Source organism: Acomys minous, assembly GCF_964271855.1.
Source record: "Acomys minous genome assembly, chromosome: 3".
In the NCBI taxonomy this organism is placed as follows: Eukaryota; Metazoa; Chordata; class Mammalia; order Rodentia; family Muridae; genus Acomys; species Acomys minous.
Window position 1 is genome coordinate 26,402,559 of NC_140485.1, and position 23,823 is coordinate 26,426,381.

The following is a 23,823-nucleotide window of genomic DNA, read 5'->3' on the forward strand; positions in this document are numbered from 1 at the left end:
TTCTAAGACAAAACGCCAGGCACCCGGGCACCAGAGCCATGTCGGAGCCGTGAGAGGCTTGGAGATAGACAACATTGAAACTGTTTCTCGATTTGATTTATTGACTTGTCTGTTTCTATTCTGTTGCTAACCTGATTGACAAACCCAGGCTTTAGCGTGAGGGATTTACACAAGAAAGCAATGCAGCCACGAGGGATGCGTGGGCCTGCCGGGAGGCAGGTGCAACCATAGATGGGAGTTGTTTGTGCGAGGGTTGTTAGCATTTGAAAGCTGGTGGCTGTATGTGGAAACGTCCAAGCAATGGATGTCTCCGAGGAACTGACTCCATGTGGTGTGATAAGTTGTCTGGATAGAAAGGCAACCTACGCTTGGGTGTGAACTGAGGGATAGAAGGGAGTAGGCGGGACTCCCAAGGCGAGGGGAGTAATAGGCACGTCTAATGAACAGCTCCTGCTAGAATGTTGTTTCCGGGTCTCTGGGCTTGGGGGGGAAAAGGAACAAGATAAGCGGGCTGTGCCTGGGGGCTCATCTTCCCGCGTCTGACGCAAACTGGGATCTGAAGAAGAGCAGATGGGACTAGCGAGCGCCCCACAGGAGCACGCGTAACGACACGTGGAGAGTTCACCCTGGGCGCAGCAATCGCACCCCGCACCCCCGCCGTCTCTTATCTACTTCTCTCTGGTCCCCGGGTCCCCGTTAGACAGTAGGCCCCGCCCCTCTAGTCACGGACGAGCCCCGCCCCTCCCGCCGGCGCAGCCCCGCCCCTCCCGCCCCGCCCCCGCCGCCCGCGGTCGGCTCGCTCAGTTGGGAGGGCCCCATGCTACTGAGCGGAGCTCCTCCTACGGGCTCCGGCCCCGGGCCGCGGGCGCAGGGCAGCGCGGGGGGCGGCCCCGGGGGATCCCGTCGTGGGGCTGGGGGTGCGGGGACCGGCCCGGGAGGGGGCGGCAGCGGCGGAGTCGCAAAGTGGCTGCGGGAGCACCTAGGCTTTCGCGGGGGCGGCGGCGGAGGGGGCGCCAAGCCCGCCCCCCCAGAGCCCGACTACCGCCCCCCAGCGCCCTGTCCGGCCGCGCCCCCTGCGCCGCCCCCGGACATCCTGGCCGCCTACAGGCTGCAGCGAGACCGCGACTTCGAGGACCCCTACTCTGGGGGCTCGTCCGTGTCCGCAGCCCTTTCCACCCCCTCCGCCCCTGGCCCCACTCCGCCCCCGCGCCACGGCTCACCCCCGCACCGCCTCATTCGGGTCGAGACCCCGGGTCCCCCAGCGCCCCCTCCGGAGGAACGGATCTCTGGACCCCCTGCCAGCAGCGACAGGGTGAGTGCCGAGCCAGGCGTGGGTGGCCAGGAGGGGTGGTGGTCTGAGGTCTGGGGATTTAGAGAGGGACAAAGGTGGCTTGGTTGGGACTCAGCCTTTAGCTGTCAGTATTTCTGCTTGACGCAAGCTTAGTCCCTGACACGGGGGCTCAAATTTTTAACCCCATTGTTATAATTTTTTCCACCGACTAATCTGAGCCCCCAAACTCTGCCCTGTTTCTTGTTAGGGCCCCAGGACGGGGGATGACCTCCCTCAAGGGTTCCACTCTCAGCTTTGCAAGCCTCCCTGATCCTGGAGCCCTTTTTCTAACGGGCATTCAGAAGCAACCTTCCCTCCCCTTTGCTGGTTTATGGCCTTTGTGCCCTCTCTGGAGCAGCGGCTTCTCTGCCCTTTGATCTCTTGACTCTTCCCTCCAAGGCAGAACCTGCACAAAGCTTTCCTCCCCGCCACCTCTCCCTCCCTCTTCCCCTTCTTCCCACCCTGTCCTGGAGTGCAGGCGTCTTTGCAGGTCTGAAAGCCCCAGAAAGGAGCTGAAAACCGAGATTTCGTAGGTGAACACAGCAATCGCTGGCCTTTGCGTTTCCCAGTGCGATTAGAGGGGTGGACTGTTGTACTACGGACCGACGACGGCACGCCAAGATGGGTATTGTGCAGCTCTTACTGAAGAAACTCACGTCTGGGGTACAAGCGCACTCCTTCTAGTGTTCCCCCAAGTGTAAGGGCACTTGGTGGTCAGGACCTGTTGCCCAGTTAGCTGCTCAGCTAGACTCATCCCTTCATCCTATCCTTTTGGCTTCCCTCTTCCTCCGTGCATTCTGAGGGAGACTGGAGCTTTTCATGGATCTGCATATAGGGGAAAACTCCCAGCAGTTTGTTTCCCAGGGATATCTGCCTTCCTTCTTAATTCCAGTTTTAGCCTGTCCTGGAAGACAGACAGCCGAAAGCCCATCCTCAGTCTCCCCCATCCCTAAATCGGAGGATGGTGACTCTGTGAGCCACCCCCTGCTCTGTTGTCCTCCGTGTATTTGAGAGCTCACCTCTCTGGGGCTTATTTACCTCTCTTCAGCAGAGAAGATTTTTATCTTAATAGAGAGCAGTTCATGTCTAAATCCTCAGGTTTCAGAACTGGTTTTTTTTTTTTTTTCCTCGCCAAGAGAGTCCTGTCCTGCCAGGCTTCCTGGATAAGAGAGACATGTGTCCAGCTTGGAACAAGAGCCCCAGATGTGTGACTCAATTCCCCATAGTTCTTGCCATGGAGCATGGCTGCCCACCCTGGCCCAGCATCCTTAAGCTGCAAAGGAAGTTGCTTCAAGGGCGCTTCTGCCAGGCTGTGTGCTGTCTCTCTCCCAATTGCCCCTGCTGTTGTATGATACGACGGTGGTACGGCAGTAAAGCAGAGGGCAACAGCTAGGCCTGGTCCTCCCCACTGATCTGTCTCCTCCTCTCTGGCCACTGGCTGTTGGCCCATGGCCTAAGCTGTCCTTGGTTATTCTCCTCCCTGTAGTGGCTTAGAATGACCTAACAGGCTGCCCACCAGGCTGTGGGTTCCTCCAGGAAGATGTCCTTTTTTTTTTTTTCTTCATTTCTCCGAACTGTCTGACATAATATTCTGAAATGGTGTCTGTCCATTATCAGGGTGATGGCCTACGTGTTGGGGACTTCCAAGACACACAGCTCTCCTTCTGCTTTCCTCCCGAGGCCATACATACAGACCCTTAGGCCCGGCTTGCCAAGACTGTGCGTGCTTCAGTTGGGTCAGCTCTGATCTGTGGCTTTTTTCAGCCCTGGGGGCGGGGGCTGGGGGGGGGGGCGTGCGCAAGGCCTGACTCTCTTGCCAGCCAGCCACAGAGACAGGAATGAAATCCAACAGGCTCTCCCAGGAGCCACACAATCTGTGCTTTCTTTGGTGGGTGTGATAGAATGATCCAGGATGTGCCATCTGAGATGTCCCTTGAGGTGACATGGGGCTTCTCATTATTCAGAGAGCAGTCAACTCTCGGCCATCTAGGAACAGAATTTGGGAGATCCCAGACTCTTCCCCTAGGAAGAGCTAAGCCAGACAAGGTGACTGAGCTCTTACTGTAAACCCAAGGAGCCAGGCACCCCCAGGGCTTAGTGAGTGACACCTGACCGGGGGCTACCTCTGCACCCCAGACTCCTGCTGAGCTGCTGTTTCTATACTGTGTGATTGCTTCCTGGTCTCCTCAACTCTGCAGAGCTTTGGTGGCAGAGAGAGGCGCCGGGCCACTCCAAGAGGGGCTGCAGCCTGCGGTTGCATGGAATGGGTAGAAAAGTGCCTTCTACACTAAGCTGTAGGTGCCAAGGAGCCCACAGGGTGAGGAGGCCGAAGGGAACGGGAGTTGCCCAGGTCCCCAGGTCCCGGAGGTTCATTAGCCTTCTTCCGATGCAGGCCTCTCTGGCTGCCAGCCCACTCTGAAACCCACTAGTATAATTGGCAGAGACACAGAACTGGCCATCTGGCCAGGCCTGGCAGGGCAGGTGTGGGAACAGCAAGAGTGACACCCTGCAACCGGCAGCTAGGGCCTTGGCCAGATGGCCCCCAGAGAAGAACTAACTCCCTCTGGTGCCTGGCCCTTATCCTGCTCCCAGGCTTTGCTCTGGCAGAAGGTCCGGGGTGTTGGGCCTCTTCTTCATGTGTTCACTGTTTTCCAAGCTTCAACAGGAAACAAAAAAGAATACACTTTATGGAAAGGAATGAAGGCTCAGTTGCCTCTTATACCTGCAGTGTGTCCTCTGTTGTGCCAGTAAGAAGGCAAGCCATCTGTAATAAAACAGGCAGCCCATATTCATTTTTTTGTTTTGTTTTTGTTGTTGTTGTTGTTTGTTTTTTGAGACAGGGTTTCTCTGTGTAGCTTTGGCTGTCCTGAACTCACTTTGTAGACCAGGCTGGCCTCGAACTCACAGCGATCTGCTTGCCTCTGCCTCCTGAGTGCTGGCATTAAAGGTGTGCAAAACCATGCCCGGCTCCCATATTCATTTTTTGTTTTTGTTATGTTTTTTCAAGATAGGGTTTCTCTGAGTATCCTTGGGTGTTCCTGACTCACCTTGTAGACCAGGCTGGCCTCGAACTCAAGGAAGTCCACCTGCCTCTACCTCCCCAGTGCTGGGATACATGTATGCACCCCAATACCCAGCTTAAGCACTCCATATTGAAAACAGGCCTCTTATTCCCAGCTCATGGTGGAGATCCAAGGGCTCTTGAGCACCCAGAAATTTTGTGCAGATATTTCGCATTTTAATGGAGAAAGGCTCATAGATCTCAATTTTTTAAGTCTTTTTTTTTTTTTTTTTTTTTTTTTTTGAGACAGAGTTTTTCTGTGTTATCCTGGTAGCCTGGCTGCCTGTCCTGGACTCGCTTTGTAGACCAGGCTGGTGTCGAACTCACAAAGATCCTTCTGCCTCTGCCTCCCAAGTGCTGGGATTAGAGGCATGCAGCACCGTGTCTGGCTTAGATCTCAAACTTTTACAGGAGTTTATAGCCCCTCAAAACAGTATTGAAAACTTTTTAAAAATGTGGTTAACAATTTTAAAAAATTATGTATATGTGTCTGTGTGTGTATGCTGTATGTGGCTTTGTGTAGGTGAGTGCAGGACTGTTGGAGACCAGAAGGGGGCGCCAGATCCCCTGCAGCTGTAGTTACAGGAGGTTGTGCGCTTCCTGGTGTGGATGCTGGGAAGCAAACTCAGATCCTTTCCAAGAGGAGTGTGTGCTTTTAACTGCTGCACTATCTCTCTAGCCCTATACTGAAAACCTTTGTGTGTTGTGTATGTGTGACTTCTGGGAGTCAGCTCTCTCCTTCCACCTCATGGGTCCTAGGGATCGAACCGAGATAGGCCTGGTGGCAGGAACGGTTAGCCACTGAGCCAGCTTTCCACCCCACGGTTGAGAACTTATAAAAACAGATGTATGGACACAGGCTTGGATCATCCAGGCCCCTTTTAGAAAGGAGTGAGCAAACAGGAAGTGAGACGAGAGGAAAAGGTGTCTGTTTGATCACGATGTTCCTGTCCTGATGTTACTGTAAAGGCTGCTGAAGTTAGGGCTGTGCGTAGACATTGTCACTGAGTATAGTGTGGCCTTCTGTGACACTGCCACAGGTGCTGAGAGAGACACCTGTTCCTTGGGGGTTTTGTTGTTGTTGTTGTGTTGTTTTTTTTTTCTTTTGGTTTTTAGTTTTCTTGGGGGGGGGGCTGTGGGCAGGGTGAGACACGGTTTCTCTGTGTAGCCTTGGCTGTCCTGGACTTAACTCTGTAGACCAGGCTGGCCTCCAACTCACAGTGATCCACCTGCCTCTGCCTCCCAAGTGCTGGGATTAAAAGCGTGCGCCACTATGCCCGGCTTGCTTTTTTGTTTTTGTTTTTGTTTTTTGAGGCTTTTCTTTTCTTTTTCTTCTTAAGTGGGCCTTCTTATGACTTCATGGAGTGTGGAAGTCTGGGCAGCTTATCTTGTGCTTCTTCTGTGCTGGAGATAAAGGGGGACAGCTGTGACAAAGGGAGGAGGCCAGGGTAAGGAATGGTGTGGCCCAGTTAGACCAGCCCTGGGCTGGTTATCTGTGTTATCACGGGTGCTGTGAGGATGGCTGAGGAGTGAGGCTGCTGAGGGGTTGTGGGTTTGACCTTTCCCCTCTACTAGCTACTGCCCTCCCACTGTAGTACCGCAGTCTGGAACCAGCTACCTAGGACATCTGCACTGGCTTGGCCAGCGAGTGACTTGGTCAACACCTTGGCCCTAGCACTCTGCCTTGTGAGAGCTGGCAACAACTGAGAGCCTGGTGCTCACGGATGGGAGAAGAAAGCTGAGCTGCGTGCTTGGGGGGGGGGATCCCTCCAGGAGTATATTCTCCTTTTTTTATATATATATATACTTTTTTTTCTTTTTTTTTTTTTCTTTTTTTTTTTTTTTTGGTTTTTCGATACAGGGTTTCTCTGTGTAGCCTTGGCTGGCCTGGACCCGCTTTGTAGGCCAGGCTGGCCTTGAACTCACAGCGATCCACCTGCCTCTGCCTCCCGAGTGCTGGGATTAAAGGCGTGCACCACCACGCCCGGCTTTTTTTGTACTTTTCTTTTTATCTTTTCTTAAGTATATCGTCGTCTTATGTCTACACAGAGCCAGCATGGCATTATTTAAGAACAAAGATGGGACTCAACACCTGCATACCATGGACTTGAGGTGCCCTCCTAGACCTGACGGGGTCACCAAAAGTTGGTCTCTTTGTCTTTAATAATACAGTAACTGCCATTTACTGAGCACGTCTTGTGCCTGGAACCATCTTCCAGCAGCTCGTGTGTATTGGACCAGTCCATGTTTACTGTAACCATCTAAGAAAGTCTATCCCCGGGTTATACGTGGGGAAACTGAATGGCTCACAAGGATGTTGAGTCGCACTCAGTCCCACTGAGAAGGACTCCTTCTCAGCCAGCAAGAAATAGCCCAAATCTTACAGCCCAGCAGCAGGGCTCTGAGCTGAGTGCCACACCCGGGCCCTCAGCACCTGCCACCAATGCCCAGGAGAGAGGCAGTGTCCACACGGCGTTTGCTAACTAGCAGCGAGAGACCCTTCGAGTAGGGGTGATGTAGGGTGTGTTCTGCGTTTCGTAGAATTCGTTATCTCCTGAGTTCCGGGCCCTACTGCTGGTGGGACTGCCTTGACATGAACACAGACGTGACATACCCAAGGGCCTTAAAGCCCCGTGTCTTGTGATGTTTGCATGTTGGGTAAGTATGGCGTTGGTTTCATAATTAGAAAACGGGAAATGACCCGTTTGTTTTAATGCTGGTGTTCCCCAGGCATGTACAGTAGCAGAAGGTATTTCAGTAAGGAGGAGCACCAGAGACGGATGTTTGGCCTCAGAAAAGTAAGTTCTGTGCTCTTAACCACGCTGATTAGGTCATAGGTTTTCAGTGACAAAGGGGAAATATGAAATTAAACAGGATCAGACTGTCAACTCTCAAGTAATTTTTTTTTTCTCTAGTGCTAAAGATTGAACCTGGGGGGGGAGGGTGGCTTTCAATGCTAGGCAAATGCTCTTGCCATTGAGCTATGTCCCTAGCCCCTAAACTAAAATATGTACCTAATAATTGAGGAAAGAAAAATCTGGAAACATTCGTGAAAAGGCACTGAGCGTTTAAAAGACCTGGGTCTCAGTCTTGCCTCTGCCGCCGACAAGCTGCAAACTCCGATGCCTAACAGACGTAGTAGCCTGACTCTGAGGCCTCAGCCCCAAATGTGAAGCACTATAATTATAAAATATTGTAAGAACGACAACTCATTTTATCTTTACTATTTTATGTTTATGGCGATTTCTCTGCATTGTATGTCTGTGTACTGTGTGCATGCAGTATCTGTGGACACCAGAAGAGGGCATCAGATGTTTCCCCCTGGAACAGAAGTTATGATGGCTGTGAGCACCTTGTGGGTGCTCAGAATTGGACCTGGGTCCCCTGGAAGAGCAGCCAGTGCTCTTAACTGCTGAGCCATCCCACCATCCCTTAGAGCTAACATTTATTGACCGCTCATCCTTGTCAACCTTTTAGCTAAGAATACTACAGCGCCATCTTGCTTTTTATTCCTTACCCTTTTCCTCCAAGTATCTTTTTCCTGCTGCTGGGGGGTGGCGGGGGGGGCGCTGCAGAGGTGGGGGGGGGGCGGGGAGAGACAGGATGGGACTCAGCCTTGCAGACCTTTGCAAACTTGAAGCAGTGGAGGACATACTCCATGAGAGAGTTGGGGGAACTCTGAAGTCCCCAAAGAATTGCTCTGCAACCCCCGGAACCATGGATAGCATCAGCCACGTGTGGCGAGGGCCAGCTGCTGTTAGCTACCTTGGGAGAGGTGAGGGCGGGAAGGAAAATCAAAGGCTGACAGCTGCTCTGGGAAGGGCCACCGCCCAGCTGATGAGCGGCAGGGTCCTAGAGACAGACAGCCTACAGGATGGCAGAAGAGAGAGTGGGGCCTGATGCCCATTGAGCAGCCTCTACTTTACCTCCTTGTTGGGTTTACCTCCTGGGTCAGCGGCTTAGCAGCAATGCTGGCTACAAGAGAGGAAGTGCTGAAACAGCACCCTTGTGTTAGGTGCCTTCCCAGCGTCCCAGCTGACAGTGCTTCCCATCCACCCCTGAGCCAGAGGCTTTGATCCCTGTTCAATGTGGAGTCTCCAGTGAGCCTGATCCTCCCACTGTCACTGGTCACTCAGGTCTCTCAAAGATCAGAGTGACTGGGTCGCGGTAGCATTGGTGTCGGCTTCAAAGATAGAGGCCTGTGTAAGAGTTCCTTTAGACTTCCAGGAAATAGGCATTCGGCATCTACTATGTGCCGGTGCCGGGGCCTGCGATGGGTCTTGGGTAGGTCAATGGGCCACATGGGGGGGGGGGGTGAGGGTGGAGGGGGAACTCAAGGGGCAATAAACAACAGATTACAGTAGGCCAAATGTACTCCGCAGAGACAGTTTGTCCCCCTGTTGACACAGAAGCACTGGGCAAGCATGCCTGGGATCTGACTGGGATTTTCTGTGCCCAGAATGGGTTACAGGTCCTGCCAGCCTTCCCAGCTGGTGACTCTGCTGCCACTCCTGTTCTGGGCCTTGTTGGTAGCTGTCTAGATGCCCCAGCTCAGGGTGGGGGTCTGGGGCTTCCTGGAGCAGGGTGTGGAGCCAGGAGCAGAACAGAGGAGCCATTGAGCTGTCTGCAGGACTGCCACCTGGTTGCCCACAGGCACTGTCAACTGGCTCCACAGAGGCCCACGCCAGCCTGGGAGGGGTCAGGACTCCAGGGAGAAGCAACTGTGTGCAACTCTGACCAGGCTTGCTGAGGGGAGACCTGGAAGGGCCCTGAAGTGGGGCCCCCAGGTTGGCTGTTGGTGGCTTGGCCTCACTGAGAAGCTTCTTAGGGACCCAGTCTTGTTTGGAAAGGCTTGATTCTCCTTTATGACTGACAATTCTACTGAGGTTCATGTTTTCTCCCTTTTCTAAATCCTTCAGGGTAGAGTGCTTTGGCCCATTCTTCTCCTTTTATGGGGTGGGTTTAACATAATGACTGAGAGCTGTCAGTTCCTGGGTATTTAGCTGTAAGTGTGGGTCCTGCCCTAGGAAGTGAATTGCCTGCCTGAACACACTCAGTAAAATAAGTACTTAGCACACAAAGCGATCAATGCCCAGGACAGAGGTGCCTCATTGGCCGGGAGAAGGGTGGAAGGGGCTTCTAAGAGAAGGAATGCTGAGTAAGGATTCACCAGGACAGGAAAGCAATCCAGAGAGAAGAAACTGTTAAGTAAAGCGACCACAGTGCTTTTGAGAGCCATGGTCAAAGAGAAAAGTGCAATCTTTCCTTCTCTAACCTTGAACTTTTCCCTCAAAACACTGGAGACCTATTTATTATTGTAAGGGTATTTAGTTATTGTCAGGATGCCTATTTATTGTAAGGGTAAGGTGTCAGGTGACTCAGACACTGTTGCGCGGCTGCCACACTGTGAGTTGATGCTGCATACTGACTGATAGTGTGGCTAGCAGTGGGCAAGTGGGGGGATGCTGTGGATGCCACTTGGCCTGGGAGGCAAAAAAACAAAAACAAAAACAAAAACTGGGAATAAGGGGATTCCATGTGTGATGGACACAAACAGATCGAGGGATTTTTCTAGTGCCTCTGTCTGTTGCTTATTGGATCTAGAGAGACAAAATGAGAAAACTCCGCTGGCAGATGCCCTGGAGTACCAATTGGTCCACATGAGGCACCCTAAGCAGGCAGGTATGGAGGGAGGAAAGGAGCTAAGGGCTAGACTGGAACGAGGTAGGAGCGAAACACCTGAGGATGAGATAGAGTCAGCCTGGGAAGCCTGTAGATAAACCACGGGGGCTCAAAGGACCAGCCACCGGATGTGTGAGGGATGGTTGGTTCTTTCTCCATCTTGTCCTTCCAGGGGTCCCCCCATTCCCAGGTCCTCTCACTAAGGGCAGGGTGGTCACCTGCCTCAGCTGGTGCCCTCAGATCTGAAGTCTAGGCTTCAGTTTAGTGAAATGGAGGAGTGGCCTCTTCCTGGGCCCCAGGCCCCGGTGTCACCTCTGACACCGACTGTGGCCTAGAGAGTGGAGCGGTGCTCCAGGGTCTGGCTTGGTACGTCCTACCTTCTCCTGCCCAGTTTGGAGAAAGACTCCGTTGTCCTCAGTCCTGCCCTGCATGCCTCAGGCTCCTGTGCTCTCAGTGGGAGCAAAAACAGAGAATTGATGGCTAGCCACTGTAGGATAAAGGGATGGGCCACAGGGGAAATGGAAAGCTAAGACTGGCTTTCCGGATCCTGGCCTCTGGGAACTCAGGGAGTTCAGTAGTGTCCCACGGTGCCCCGAGGTATCTCTCCTCAGAGGCTGAAGGGGACCCACCAGTTACAGGTTGATAGCCCTGTGAAAAACAGCTTGAGTTCTATGTTTGATTTTTTTTTTCCATTTAAACACAATGGTTTTGGGTGTGTTTCCTAACTACCTATGGCCCAGTTTCTTCAGAGCATTTATGATGCCCGTGTGACAAGGACCCGATAAGGATCCAACAACCTAGTGGTGACAAAGTGATGTCTCTGCTTTATTCCCCCTCCCCCTCTAAATTTGAGACAGGGTCTTACTGTGTAACTCTGGTTGGCCTGGAACTCCCAGAGCTCCACCTGCTTCTGCCTTCTGAACGCTGGGATCAGAGGCGTGGCCCACACCATCAGCTTTAGTCTCTTCAAGGTCACTGGTTGTTTCTTTGTTGAGCATCCAAAGTGTGGCAGGCTACACTGGGATAATCTCTGAGTTGCATTTCCGTTCTGTTCTTGCACGTGACATCCTGCAACCCATTTATAGCCAGTGCTTTTGAGTTCTCTCTGTTGAGCCACTGTGTACAGGCTGTCGCCCAGCTCGGACCCTAAGATAAGCTCTCAGGACCCGAGAGCTTCATCCTGGCTGTTTAGGGCTAGGGCATGACCGTGAGGCTGTGAGGGAGATGAGCAGGAAAGAAAGAAGCGCCATTTCTGTTGGGGGGAGCAGAGCTGCCTGCCCTGGTCTGAGCATCGTTCTCTTTCCCTTCTCCCACAGTTGGCAATCCTAGAGGATTATGCGGACCCTTTTGATGTTCAGGAGACTGGAGAAGGCTCAGGAGGAACTTCAGGAGCTCCAGAGAAGGTCCCTGAGAATGATGGCTACATGGAGCCCTATGAGGCCCAAAAGATGATGGCCGGTACGTACTGAGGATGAGGGAGGTGCTTCCTGAGGCCTTGGCTCTGCACAGGTCTCCTAAGGACTGGCTCCGTGGTCCCTAGCAAGTAGGGAGAAAGCCTCTGCCAGGTCCTCAGCAATGTGGTCAGGGCCTTCAAGGTAGTGAGAGAGAAGGCGTAAGCTGTGGCAGTTGAGGCCGTAGAGGAGGCCACGGAACCAAAGGTCCAGTAGAAGCACTGCAGATAGGAAAAGCAGGATGGTGGTACGGGGCTGAGTCAAACTTCCCCAAAAGAGAGTCACTCCCGTAGCCTTTGGAAGTAGGATGAGTTTGAACTGTCATTAGCAACGAGAAACAGTAGCAGCAGGTTCCGTGGAGTAGTGCAGGTAAGAATTTCAGAGTTGGGGCAGAATGAACTGAGTCAGACCTGTCCTTGGGGAAACAGAGGCCAAGAGATGAGCCAGGGAAAAGAGTCAGAATCGGGGTGAACAGAGGGGCCAAGGGCAGGCCAAGAGAAATGTTGTTCAGGCTCTGAGATGGCAGAGACCAAGAAGGGGCCAGAGAGTGAAGTAAGGAATGCGGACTTGTACCAGAAGAAAGAGGCAAGACGAGGTGGCATTCACGGGGATTTCTGAGGCCGTGGTATAACAGAAGAGTTGCCTATCACAAAGCTGAGTTAGCACGCTATCTCAGAAACGGTTGGGCACGTTGCTTCTTGGTGGTGGTGTGTTTTTGTTTCTATAAGACATAGTCTCAATATGTAGTCCAAGCTGGCCTGGAACTTTGTTTATGTAACCCAGGCTGGCCTCAACTGTAAAGCAGGCCTCCTGTCCTTACCTTCCAAGTGCTGGGGTTTCAGGCATATGCCACCATACCTAGCCCAATTGTTGGGGTTCTAAGGAGCCAGTTATTAAACATTCTTTTTTCCTCTCCTCAGTTTAGAAATAATTAAGAAGTAAGATTAGGGAGAGAGCTAATAGAGATTAAGATCTCAACTTTATTACTGATAAAGCTGATGGAAGGACATCACATAGCGATGTTAACACACTGGGTTTTTGTAATGCTTTTCAAGAGAGCTGAACTTGCCCACTCAAGCTTGGCAGCACGGGGGGGGGGGGGGGAAGTAGGGGGTAGCCGTGGCCACAGCACAGGGACACGTTTACTCACCGCATGCAAGAGAAAGAACCAGAATTAACTGTGTTTCTGCAAGAAGGCAGAGCAGAGGGCAAGCATGAGCACATGCTGCCCTGTCAGATAAGCCGCCCTGCCCCCTCCTCAGTAGAGATGGGGGGGTGGGAGTGGGGGGGTGGCAAAGAGTGTCATCGCAGGAGTGTTATTTCAAGAAGCCCGTGAGGTGGAGGTTTGTCCTGGTAAAAAGTCTAGCTATGGAGAGATGAGGTTGAAAGTGATGAGATATTGAAAATGAGCAGGTGCGATTCAAAGAATGTAGTAGTGTCTGGTCCAGGAGAAACAGTGTAGTGGGGAGAAGTGGACAAAATAAGAAAGGCTACCCTGTTTAGGTCTGAGGGGTGGGATGGGCCATGGATATCCTGGAATTACATGTGAAAATTCAAATGCATTAAATGTGCCTTTTTCTTCGGGTGGTTGGGGGGGGGGGTGCTGGGGGCAGGTATGGTACTAGGGATTAACCCAGGCCTCCTGCATGCTAAGCAGATATTCCACCCCTGCGATACGGTCCTCCGGTCTAAAATACACATTTTGTGGCAAGATGGGGTCAGTGATCTACAAAGATTTCCTAGCTCTGGAGAAGGCAGTGAGTCTGAAGGGAGCTAGCTGCTGTTAAAATGAAGCATCGTAGCCGGGCGTGGTGGCGCTCGCCTTTAATCCCAGCACTCGGGAGGCAGAGGCAGGCGGATCGCTGTGAGTTTGAGGCCAGCCTGGTCTACAAAGCGAGTCCAGGACAGCCAAGGCTACACAGAGAAACCCTCTCGCAAAAACAAAACAAAACAAAACAACAACAACAACAACAACAAAAAACAAACAACAACAACAAAAAATAAAAAAAAATTAAAATGAAGCATCATTAACAGGCAGGGATGGGGCGGGGGAGGAACCAGGACCAGAACTCCAGATGTAGTGGTGCGGTGAGTCTGGGCAGAACAGTTTAGGAGTCAGGGTAGGAAGAGCTAAAGATGGCCTGGGCTTGGGAGCAGAGGCCAAGAGAGGATGTGGGGGAAAAGATGAGTGGGAAGGAGAGAAGACAGTGGACGAGGTGTCAAAGGGAAAGTGTTAAGAAAAGGGTGTCAATCTTGTCTAAGCAACAGAGGATGTCCTGATTGTGAAGTTATCTTAACTAGTACGTAAGTGGAAATGAATGAATAAGTAAACAGAGCTGGGCACCAAGAAAGAGATGGACTAGGGGAGGACTGTGCCTCAGTTTCCCTCACATGCCAGCTGCAGCTTTCCAGCTCTTCTTAGCCACCCTGGGATCCTTCTAGGTTTCACTTTGCTACTTGTCTGCTACTTCCTCCCCTGCGTCCCATGCTCTTGGAGCCCTGGAAATGTCTCAAAGGCGAGGGACCCGGGATTCGTGGCCGCTGAGGCCCTCCCAGAGCCAGGGCATCCTGGGTTAAGCTCACTCCTCATGCCTCTGTCCTTTCTGCCCTGGCAGAGATCCGGGGTTCTAAGGAGACGGCAGTTCAACCCCTACCTCTCTATGACACACCCTACGAGCCAGAGGATGAGGGGGTCAGCCCAGAAGGTGAGGGGACTCCCTGGCTCAGGGAATCCCGCCTGCCTGAGGATGATGAAAGGCCTCCGGAAGAGTATGACCAGCCCTGGGAATGGAAGAAGGAGCGCATTTCCAAAGCTTTTGCTGGTGAGCCTCGCTGGTGTGGAGGGCAGCAGCTGGTGTGGAGGGCAGCAGCGGCTGTGCTGGGGCCTCTGAGCACTTTTCGGGCTCAGGACAATGGAAGGAGCAGACCCTGGGAACCGAGCAAGGCCGAGGCGTGGAGGTCTAGGGCAGGAGAAATGAGTTCTGTATCAAGGGCCGGGGACTTGGGTAGTGTGGACGCCACACTGTGTGCAGAGCGTGGGCGCAAGGAGAGCAAGGACACTTTCTTACATCTCACCTCTTTGAGGCTTGAGCTATAACAATTTTCGAGGACCTGGATAAAAATAAAGACGTTCCCCTACAGAATTATGAAAGTTGTGGCATTGTGGCATATGTTGGACATATTTGACAAAGAGGGTGTTTGACACATGACATGATGAAAATAGACATATAACCTGGCCTCCGGGCCTGTGTCTCTACTGGTAGGCCCTGCCATAGCAGGGGTGTCTGGCTCCAAGGGCATCTGGGCTACAGGTGGAGGCTGTGAGGTTGCTAAGTGAAGATCAGTTTCTCCTGTCCCGGCCACTGTGTCCCAGGCATAAGTCCGCCATGGAAACGTGCACATTGGCAGCCTCAGGTGGGCGGAGCAGAGGGCCTTCATTCCTGAGTCTTGAGGTCTTAGGTGCCAGTAGATTTCATCCCTGGTTCCATGTACACACACACACACACACACACAGGCACACAGGCACACACACACACATGCACACACACACACACATGCACACACACACACATGCACACACACACACAGGCACACACACACACACACACACACACAGCTCACCCTGCATCCAGCCCTCAGCTCTGCCCTCCTCCCCACGCTGGCAGCCAGACTGGGAAACCACAGGTCTCTGCTTTGCTTCCTGTAAAGCACACACCCATGGAGGATGGGCCATTTATCTCCAGAGGTCTCCTTGGAGAATCAATACTGTTTGGATTGCTTAATGGGAAAATCTATGTTCATCATTAGGGAACCTCGTTAGTGGTCCTGCAGCCACTGGTGGCGTCACTCAGGACTGGGAGGAGGACGATTCAGTTTAAGAAGCAAAACAAGAAAACCCCTCTGGTTCCAAGTCTGAGTAGTCCAGATCCTCCTAGGCTTCGTCCGAGTCTGCCAGTTCCCAGGCTGAAGGACAGATGAGATTAGGGATGAAGTGGCTGGGGAGGGTGGGGGGGGCTGGGCGTGGTTCTGGGAGGTGTGGGCAGCTCCTGTTCCCCTCCTGGTCCTCTTGGTTCCTGGAAGCTAGTGAGGAGGTGGAAGATTAAGGAACCCACAGGGCTAACAGGCCAAGATCCTCCTGTTTGCCACGCGAGATTCCTACTGTTTCCTCACCAAGCCAGGCGGGTGTGGGTAGGGTCTGCTCGGCTCAACCTTCAATTCTGTTTCCTCCTCCAGTGCTGCCTCTGCCTCTGCCCCTCCTCCTTCCTAGGCTGCTGTGTGTCTTAGCCCTGTAGTTTTCGTGTCTCAACCTCTGCCTTTCTCTGTCTCTGTCACTGTCTTTTTCTCTTCTCCTTTCTGCTGCTGGCTCCAGTTGACATAAAGGTCATCAAAGACCTACCTTGGCCTCCGCCTGTGGGACAGCTGGACAGCAGCCCCTCCCTGCCTGACGGGGACAGGGACATCTCCGGTCCAGCTTCACCCCTCCCTGAGCCCAGCCCGGAGGACAGCAGCGGTGGGTCCTTTGGGGACTTAAGGCCAGAGAGATAGGTCCTTTACCTCTTAAGCCCTATGGGCTTGGTTGGAAGAATCCCTCTTGTCCTGGAGGGTGAAGGAAAGGACAGCACATCCCTCCTTCCCCGGAGTTGTATGCATGGTCTTTCCCTTTCCCCTTCCCCCGCCCCCAGACAGGGTTTCTCTGTGTAGCCTTGGCTGTCCTGGACTCAATTCGTAGACCAGGCTGGCCTCGAACTCACAGCGACTCGCCTGCCTCTGCCTCCCGAGTGCTGGGATTAACGGCCTGTGCCACCATGCCCAGCCTATGCATGGTCTCCTAACAAAGGCCCTTTTCTGGTATGATCTTCAGCACGCCAGCACAAAAATCCAGTTTGTCAGCTATAATTTCAGCACGTGGGAGGCTGAGGCAGGAGGACTGCCCTAAGTTTGAGGCCACATTGAGCTGCTACATAGCAGAACAGCCTAGGCTACAGAGTGGAACTCCTGTCTTTAAAAAAGAAAGAAAGAAAGAAGCCACTGTTTTAAAACTTGAGCTCTCTTTGGGTGGAGCTTTGCCTGCCAAGGCAGGTGTTTGTGAGGTATGGGGAAGTGCTGGCAGAGGAGATCGTCACTTCGGATGACCAAAGGACAATAAGGTATTCTTTTAAGAGCTACAAGGTGAAAGAGCCTCGGTTGGGGGCGGGGCAGGGGGGAGGGGACGAAGGCATCAACTTCTTCCTCTGTATCCAGCATTGCCCAGAGTGAACGCCCCAGGGCATATGTGGGTGTTGGTGCTTGTGGACAAGCATTTGCATCTGTTATACACTGTGCATGAAAATTTGTAGGTATTTTGTAAATGCAGGATAGAGTGTCACCTGTGCATGTGTACCTGTGGCTATGTGACCCCCCTGATGGGGTTCCCTTTTTACTGCCTCAGGCTGCCCTGCTTTGAAAAGGCAAAGCTACATCCCTGGGCTTCTGTGGGTGGGGGAGGGAAAACAATGGGCAGCGACCTTGGGGTGGAGAGGGCCGGCAGTCTGGCGGCTTTGGACAGGATTAGCCTGTCAGGATGGCACCAAGGGGAATCAGATAATTGTTCTTAGATCAATAAGTCATTTCTACAGAATGGCTTGGCAGGCCGGTTTGCAGAGCGGTAATGAACTCTGAAGAGGAGAACGAAACAATATTATCAACAGTGAAGCCACCCTAAGGGGGATGGAAGAAGGGAAGGCAGTCAGCTGAGGGAGGAAGCCTAAGTGGTTTTCCGTGTTGTCCTCCCTCGCCGGCCTGTGTGGACTGGGAGGCCCCATGAGGCTTGGCGTGGCTGAGAGGAGACGGTACCCCTCCCCCAGAGTGGCCCAAGCGTCTGTCCCTGGAGTCAGGCAGTAAGCATGCCCTCCCAGAACATGCCTTTGGAAGAAGCAGGCTTAGGGTGCTGGCTGTATAAGAGGATGCTGCCTCTGGGGACCTCTTGAGTCCATGAGCAATGTGTTTCCTTACAGCCCAGTTTGAAGGATCGGAGAAGAACTGCCTGTCACCTGGCCGGGAGGAGAAGGGACGGCTACCTCCCCGGCTCTCTGTTGGGAACCCCAAGTCAGCCAAGCCTCTCAGCGGCGGTGTGGAACCCAGCAGCCCCCTGGGGGAATGGACAGATCCAGCACTGCCTCTGGAAAACCAGGTGTGAGTGTCTTGTGTCCAGCTGGGGACTCCCTCCCTTTTCCTCCCTTTCCAGCCCTCCCTGGCACTGGCTTCTCTGTGGGGGACACCCTGGATGGGTGGGCCTGGACGGCAGCAAGGGGACCCAGCAGAGATGGCCCCTCTTCCCCTCTCTCTTCCTCAGCTGGTACCACGGGGCCATCAGCCGAACAGACGCCGAGAACCTGCTCCGGCTGTGCAAAGAGGCCAGCTACCTGGTGCGCAACAGTGAGACCAGCAAAAATGACTTCTCCCTCTCTCTCAAGTGAGTACGGATGGCCATGGGTAACGGGACCCACTAACCTGTGGGGCAGAAGGCAGAAGAGGGTTCCAGTATTCTCCTCTGGGCCAGCCAGACTGGAAAGAACCATAGGTCTTGTAAACAACCCAGGTTCTACCCAGGCACTGGGGAACCTGAACCGTCTGACACTCCTCAGGCCCTGTATTACACAGAGGAAGCACTTGGTTCAGAAGGTTTCTGTCAAGCTGCTCAATCTCTCTAGACCTTTGTTATTTATGATAAGATTGAATAAGATCCATTTTATTGGGAACGATTAAGTGAAATAATAGCACTTAACTTGGTGTCTCATCACCTAGCATGGGTTTTTTTTTTCTTTAAGATGTATTTATTGCCGGGTGTGGTGGCGCACGCCTTTAATCCCAGCACTCGGGAGGCAGAGGCGGGTGGATCGCTGTGAGTTCAAGGCCAGCCTGGTCTACAAAGTGAGTCCAGGACAGCCAAGGCTACACAGAGAAACCCTGTCTCGAAAAACCAAAAAAAAAAAAGAAAAAAAAAAGATGTATTTATTATGTATACAGTGTTCTGACTGCATGTACGCCTTCAGGCCAGAAGAGGGCACCAGATCTCATTATAGATGGTTGTGAGCCACCGTGTGGTGGCTGGAAATTTTAACAGGGGACCGACCTCTGGAAGAACAGACAGTGCTCTTAACCTCTGAGCCATCTCTCCAGCCCCCAACCTAGCATATTTTTAAACACCAGGCAAAGTGATTAATAAATTATTATTGTCATCATCGTTAAAACCTTAACATGTAGCGGCAGCACCTGTAAGGAGATGTGGGAGCTTTTCCTGAAGCTGGGGGGGGGGGGGAACTAGGTCTTGGGAGAAGGGCAGAGCAGCAGATGAGGAAATGGGTGTGTGAGGGGAGAGGAGGAGGTGGCCAAGATAGGGCCCTCCTTTCCCAACCACTTGTTCCCTGGGAGCAGCTCCACACAGCCCAGACTCAGACTCCCAGGCTCACCATAGTAGGATGGCCAGTGCTCCTCTGGGCAACCAGGAATTCTACCCAGGATAGACTGTCATCCACAGAAGGTGGCCGGCTGGAGGGAGGCGTCCATTTACCTTCCCCCATCACTGCAAGAGTGTCTGGGACACCTCAAACATTTCCTGGCGCATTAGTACTGGTATATGTCTGCCCCTGCCCCCCCCCCCCAAATAAACCCGGAAGAAATCCAAGGGTTAGAATTACATACATTTAAGAGCTGATTTCTCATCTTCACTAAATAAGATCAGAAAAAGCACCAGAGAGCTAAGTGGCCTCCGTTCTGTTCTGATAAAACTAGCCGTGTGACCACAGACAAATCATGTAACTTTTCTGGGCCTCAGGTTCCCTCAAGCTATAAAACAAAAGAGAGGATTTTGGAAAAACTCATTTGTCAAAACTCTGATTTACGCAGCTTTCGGTGGCATATTGTTATTAAGATTATAATTGAAATTTTTGCCACGTACCGCCCAGCATATATACCATGTCCAAATCAACTACCACTGTGCTGATAAATCTCTTTTTTTATACAGATGAAATAGATTCAAGGAGCTTTGTTACTTGCTCAAGGTCACCAGCTAAGGATTAAGTCTCCCAAGCTGGATGCAGTGATGGTACCTATGGTCTCAGTGACTCAGGAAGCTGAGACCAGATCCCTTACACCCAGGCCAATGTAGACAGAGACCGATTCACAACACACACACACACACACACACACACACACACACACACACACGCGCGCGCGCGTGTGACCTGGCTCAGTCTGACTTCAGGAACCACACATAAGTGACAGGGTTCCACCCTTCACCAGATACCATATGCTGGAAATCTGGTACTATCTAACTCAAAAGCAGACACCCCCAAGGTTTGGGTCTTTGGAGTGGAACCGGACCACTAGAGGTGAGGGGATTGCCTTTAGTGTAGAGAATAAAAAGGCAAGCCTGGACGACTGCTACAGCCCTAACTGATCTGGCCCCCTGGGCTGTCAGCCAAGGTCTCGTTTGCATATAAATGGCTTCTCTGAAATACAATTATGGTTTCTCTTCTCTCCCTAATGGAAGGGCTTTCACTGGTAATTAAACAGCTTCCTCAAAAAGCCTTGCCAGCCCTGGGCCCACTTGCCCAGCTGGTCCCACCCAAACCCCCTGAGGGTCTGGCAGGGACCTTGCTGTGGCTTAATGGACCCTTAGGGCTAGTCCCTGGAGGTTGAAAAGCAAAGCCAACCCCTCCTCCAGAGGTTAGTGTGTCTGTTCCTTGAGAAAACACCCTGTGCAGTTTGAGAGAGGCTGTCCCAAGTGGACTGTGGGAAGGGGGTCGCTCTCAAATAGTGACGTGAGAGAGAAGACTGGGCCCACACTGCTTCCCACAGCGCATGCGGGCTGCTGTTTACTGGCTACCTCCCCATTGCCCACACCCTTAGTTGCTTTCCCTTAAGGGCCGGTGTGGTCACTGTGTGCACCAGGCAGTATCTCAGAGAGCCAAGCAGATTCCTAAGGAAGACTTCAGGAGCCAGACACTTGAGAGGAGTGGACTTGGGGGCCAGTTTCCCACCAACCCTCTTTTCTCTTGTTTCCCCGTTCTTCTGTTTCTCACTTGTTCCCCTGAAGTAATAGGTCTAGTCAAAACTTTTTTTTTTAACCCAGGTCCATGAGACAAGGGATGAGATTTGCCAGCCCCACCTTTGAGGCAAGGTTGAAAGAACGGAAGCAGCCTCCTTACTGGTCCTGCTTCCCACACAGACCTCTCAACTCCCCGCTTGCTCCTTTAGGCTCAGGCTAGCAATAGGCAAACTTGGCTTCAGTGCTCTACCAAACATTCCTTAGCCCATGCCTGTGGGCAAGTTACAGACCCAGCGCTTGGCAAAGCAGGCCTCTGATAGTCTGGGCAGTTGTTTTTGCTGAGTGCTTCACCTCCATACTTTTAAGTTGGGGGTAAGGGGGGAGTATTTGAGAGCAGGCTGTAGGTTTGCATAGTGAGTCACTGTCTGGAGGGCAGGGCTAGCTAACGATGGTTTTCTGGGTTGTTCTGGGAGATGGAAGAGGCGGAGAAAGGTAAAAGAGGTCCAGTGTCCCCACTGTCACCCTCATCAGCCTGAGTTCCCCAAGAGCTCTAGAGATCTCAACTCAGGCCAAACCAGGATTGGTAGCTTTGTTACCAAAAAGAATTCCAGGACTAGCCAATTTATGAAGCAGACTTGGAGCTTTTTTTTTTCTTTTTTAAATCACGGTTACTTTAGTATATAGTTGAGCATGATGATTATGAGAAAAGGACGTGCTCAGAAGGAAATGGGGTTTAGTCAAATGTGAGTCTAGGCTCCTGAGGTCGAGTGTGTAGCTCCTGCTCTGTTGTTTACCACAGTCAGACACGGGATTTGGGCTGGGTCTGAAGCTACCATTTTTATCGAGGATGGGGTCCTGGTAGAATTACTATCAGTACGGTAAAAGTTTAGCCCACAGGAAGGTGGCATAAGCTATCTGGTATAAACAGGTTTTTCTGCCCCCCACAATTTTCCAACTATAGGAAAAAGAGTGAGGCCCACCCCAAGACCACCCACATCCAGGCCTTAAGACTTGCTCATTGTTACTTGAACATAAACTTTCTGTATTTGAAAGGGCTGTTAAGTCTGTGCCAGCAGCCTTGATAGCAAAGGTCCCTTGTGCTAGACTTCTGGCTTCTTTGCTGGAAAGAGGCTTCAATCAGACTCCAGGGTGAGGGCCTTTCCCCTCCCCCCACCCCCAATGATCCATCTTTCTATCCTACCTCACCCTGAGCAGGTAAAGGTAACAGCCTCCAGGTAAATGTCACTCTAGGCTGGCTGGCTGGCTGGATTGAGAGGGCACAGGAAGAGGCTGAAGGGATGTCACCAGGAGGCAGGAGAGAAGCCCCCAGACTGGGAGGACTTCCAGGTTAGCCCCTCCCAGCCTCTGCCCAGGAGAGCTCCAGCGAAGATTAGCTTGATTGTCACATCTGCATACTCTCCCTCCTGTGGCTCCCACAAATTACCACCCTCACTGGTGCTGCAGTGTAGTTCAAGAAGGGTGAGCTGAGCATAATGTTCAAAACCCAGAGTTCAGTCCCCAGCACCCCATAAATTAGCACACGCCTATAATCAAGAGATAGACAGGAGGATCCCTCTGACTATATATATATAGATCAAATATGAGGCTAGCCTGACCTACAAGAGCCTGTCTCAAAAACAAATCAAGGTCTTAAACTGACTAGGATCCCAGAATTGGAAGGTGCTGGTCACCACACTTTTCACCAGCGCACACCCTGTACACTCACCACTCACACATTCTTGGCACACCCAGTGTCCTCACCTCAAAGCCTACCTACTCAGCCGGCCCGCCCACCCCACATCCCATCTCTCCCTGTTCACCTCCCAGGGTTTAGGGATCACATTTGCTGGGGGTGTAGGAGGGTGGCAGTAGGGGACGGGGGAGAACGTTCTCGCTGGTTACCAGGATCTCTTCCTCTTCCCAGGAGCAGTCAGGGCTTCATGCATATGAAGCTGTCCCGGACCAAGGAACACAAGTATGTGTTGGGCCAGAACAGCCCACCCTTCAGCAGCGTCCCTGAAATCGTCCATCATTATGCCAGCCGCAAGCTGCCCATTAAGGGGGCGGAACACATGTCCCTGCTCTACCCAGTGGCCATCCGGACTCTGTAGATATGAGACCAGGATACTATGATAGACCTGGACCCAGCCCTTGTCACCTGCCCGAGGATTGTGCTTCTTACCAAGGACGTGATGTCACCAAACCTGGCTTCCCCCTGTCCTAGGATCTAGTAGGCGCTGAAGATTCCTTAATTTATTATACAAAGGGAGGGAATCCTGGGCCTTGGAATAAAGGGGCTGTGTGAGGCGGGAACAGGAAAGCCTGGGGAGAAGAGGGCTCCCGCACCACCACTCTTCGCCCCCTCCCCTCTCTCCATCTTCCCAGTCCCTGTCCCCAGAGGGCCAGCCCGGGCTCCCGGCCAGAGGCTCTGCCAGGCACAGCCGCGGCCGCCGGCGCCGCCCAGGGGCTGACGGGAGGGGGCGGGGAGCCAGCGCAGACTGTTCATAAATCCGCGCTGGAGCTGCGGGCCGCCTGCGAAAAGCACTCTTGTCGCATCCAGTTCCTTCCTTTGACCAAACGCCCAGACGTGCCCCGACGTTCGCGCCGGGCAGGGGTCGTCCAGGTCGCGTCCCTCCCGCCATCGCTCCTCGGCGAGCCCAGCTTCCCGCCTGCAGCGGTTTGTCTGGGAGGCGCGGAGGAGAGACAAAGAGGCAGCGCGCCAGGCAGGCGGAGGGCGCGGGCGGCGCTGCCACGCGGAAGGCGCGCTTCCTTCCCAGGCGGTGCGTCCGTCCCCATGGCCAACTGGGCGCGCCGCGGCGCTCTCCTTTAGCTCCCTCTGGTGGCCGGGTTTCAGGGTCATGCACCCTCCGCGGACATCGGGGTGTCGGGGGAACGCCCTCGAGATGGTTGTCCACCGCAATTGTGTGCAGTGCCGTCAGTTGGCGAGTTTCTAACCTGCTGGATAGTTTCTGTAAAGGGAGGGTGTGTGATCTGAGAAATGAGGGAATGGACAGAATTGTTTGGAATTGGTCATCTTCAGAAATTCTTTGACAGGAAGAGCAACCCATCACTCTGCAGATGAGCAAACAGGCCCAGGGGCTTAGGGAGTTGGCTATCTCCTCTTGCTGCCTGGAAGACCGTGTCTCAGGGCAGAGCTAGAATAGCTGATACCCTGGAGGAAGCCAGGCGGACAGCAGCTCCCTAGAGTCTTCCTGATGCTATCAGAGGCCTGACACTGGCCAGAGTGGGGAGGTAGGAAGGGGCCTTCCTC

At 52.8% G+C, this 23,823-nt stretch overlaps 1 protein-coding gene across 2 annotated transcripts; it reads left to right on the plus strand.

The window, feature by feature from the left end:
- Positions 1 to 789: 789 nt before the first annotated feature.
- On the plus strand, positions 790 to 23,096 carry SHF (Src homology 2 domain containing F). Of its 2 annotated transcripts, XM_084776919.1 has the most exons (7): positions 790 to 1,312; positions 11,390 to 11,531; positions 14,140 to 14,346; positions 15,894 to 16,034; positions 17,518 to 17,695; positions 17,856 to 17,975; positions 22,477 to 23,096. In XM_084776919.1, the coding sequence occupies exons 1-7, from the start codon at positions 818 to 820 to the stop codon at positions 22,661 to 22,663; spliced, it is 1,470 nt and encodes a 489-aa protein (XP_084633045.1). In that variant the 5' UTR covers positions 790 to 817; the 3' UTR covers positions 22,664 to 23,096. The 2 variants fall into 2 exon arrangements, with proteins under 2 accessions (XP_084633045.1, XP_084633046.1); XM_084776920.1 differs by lacking the exon at positions 15,894 to 16,034.
- The last annotated feature ends 727 nt before the right edge of the window (positions 23,097 to 23,823 follow it).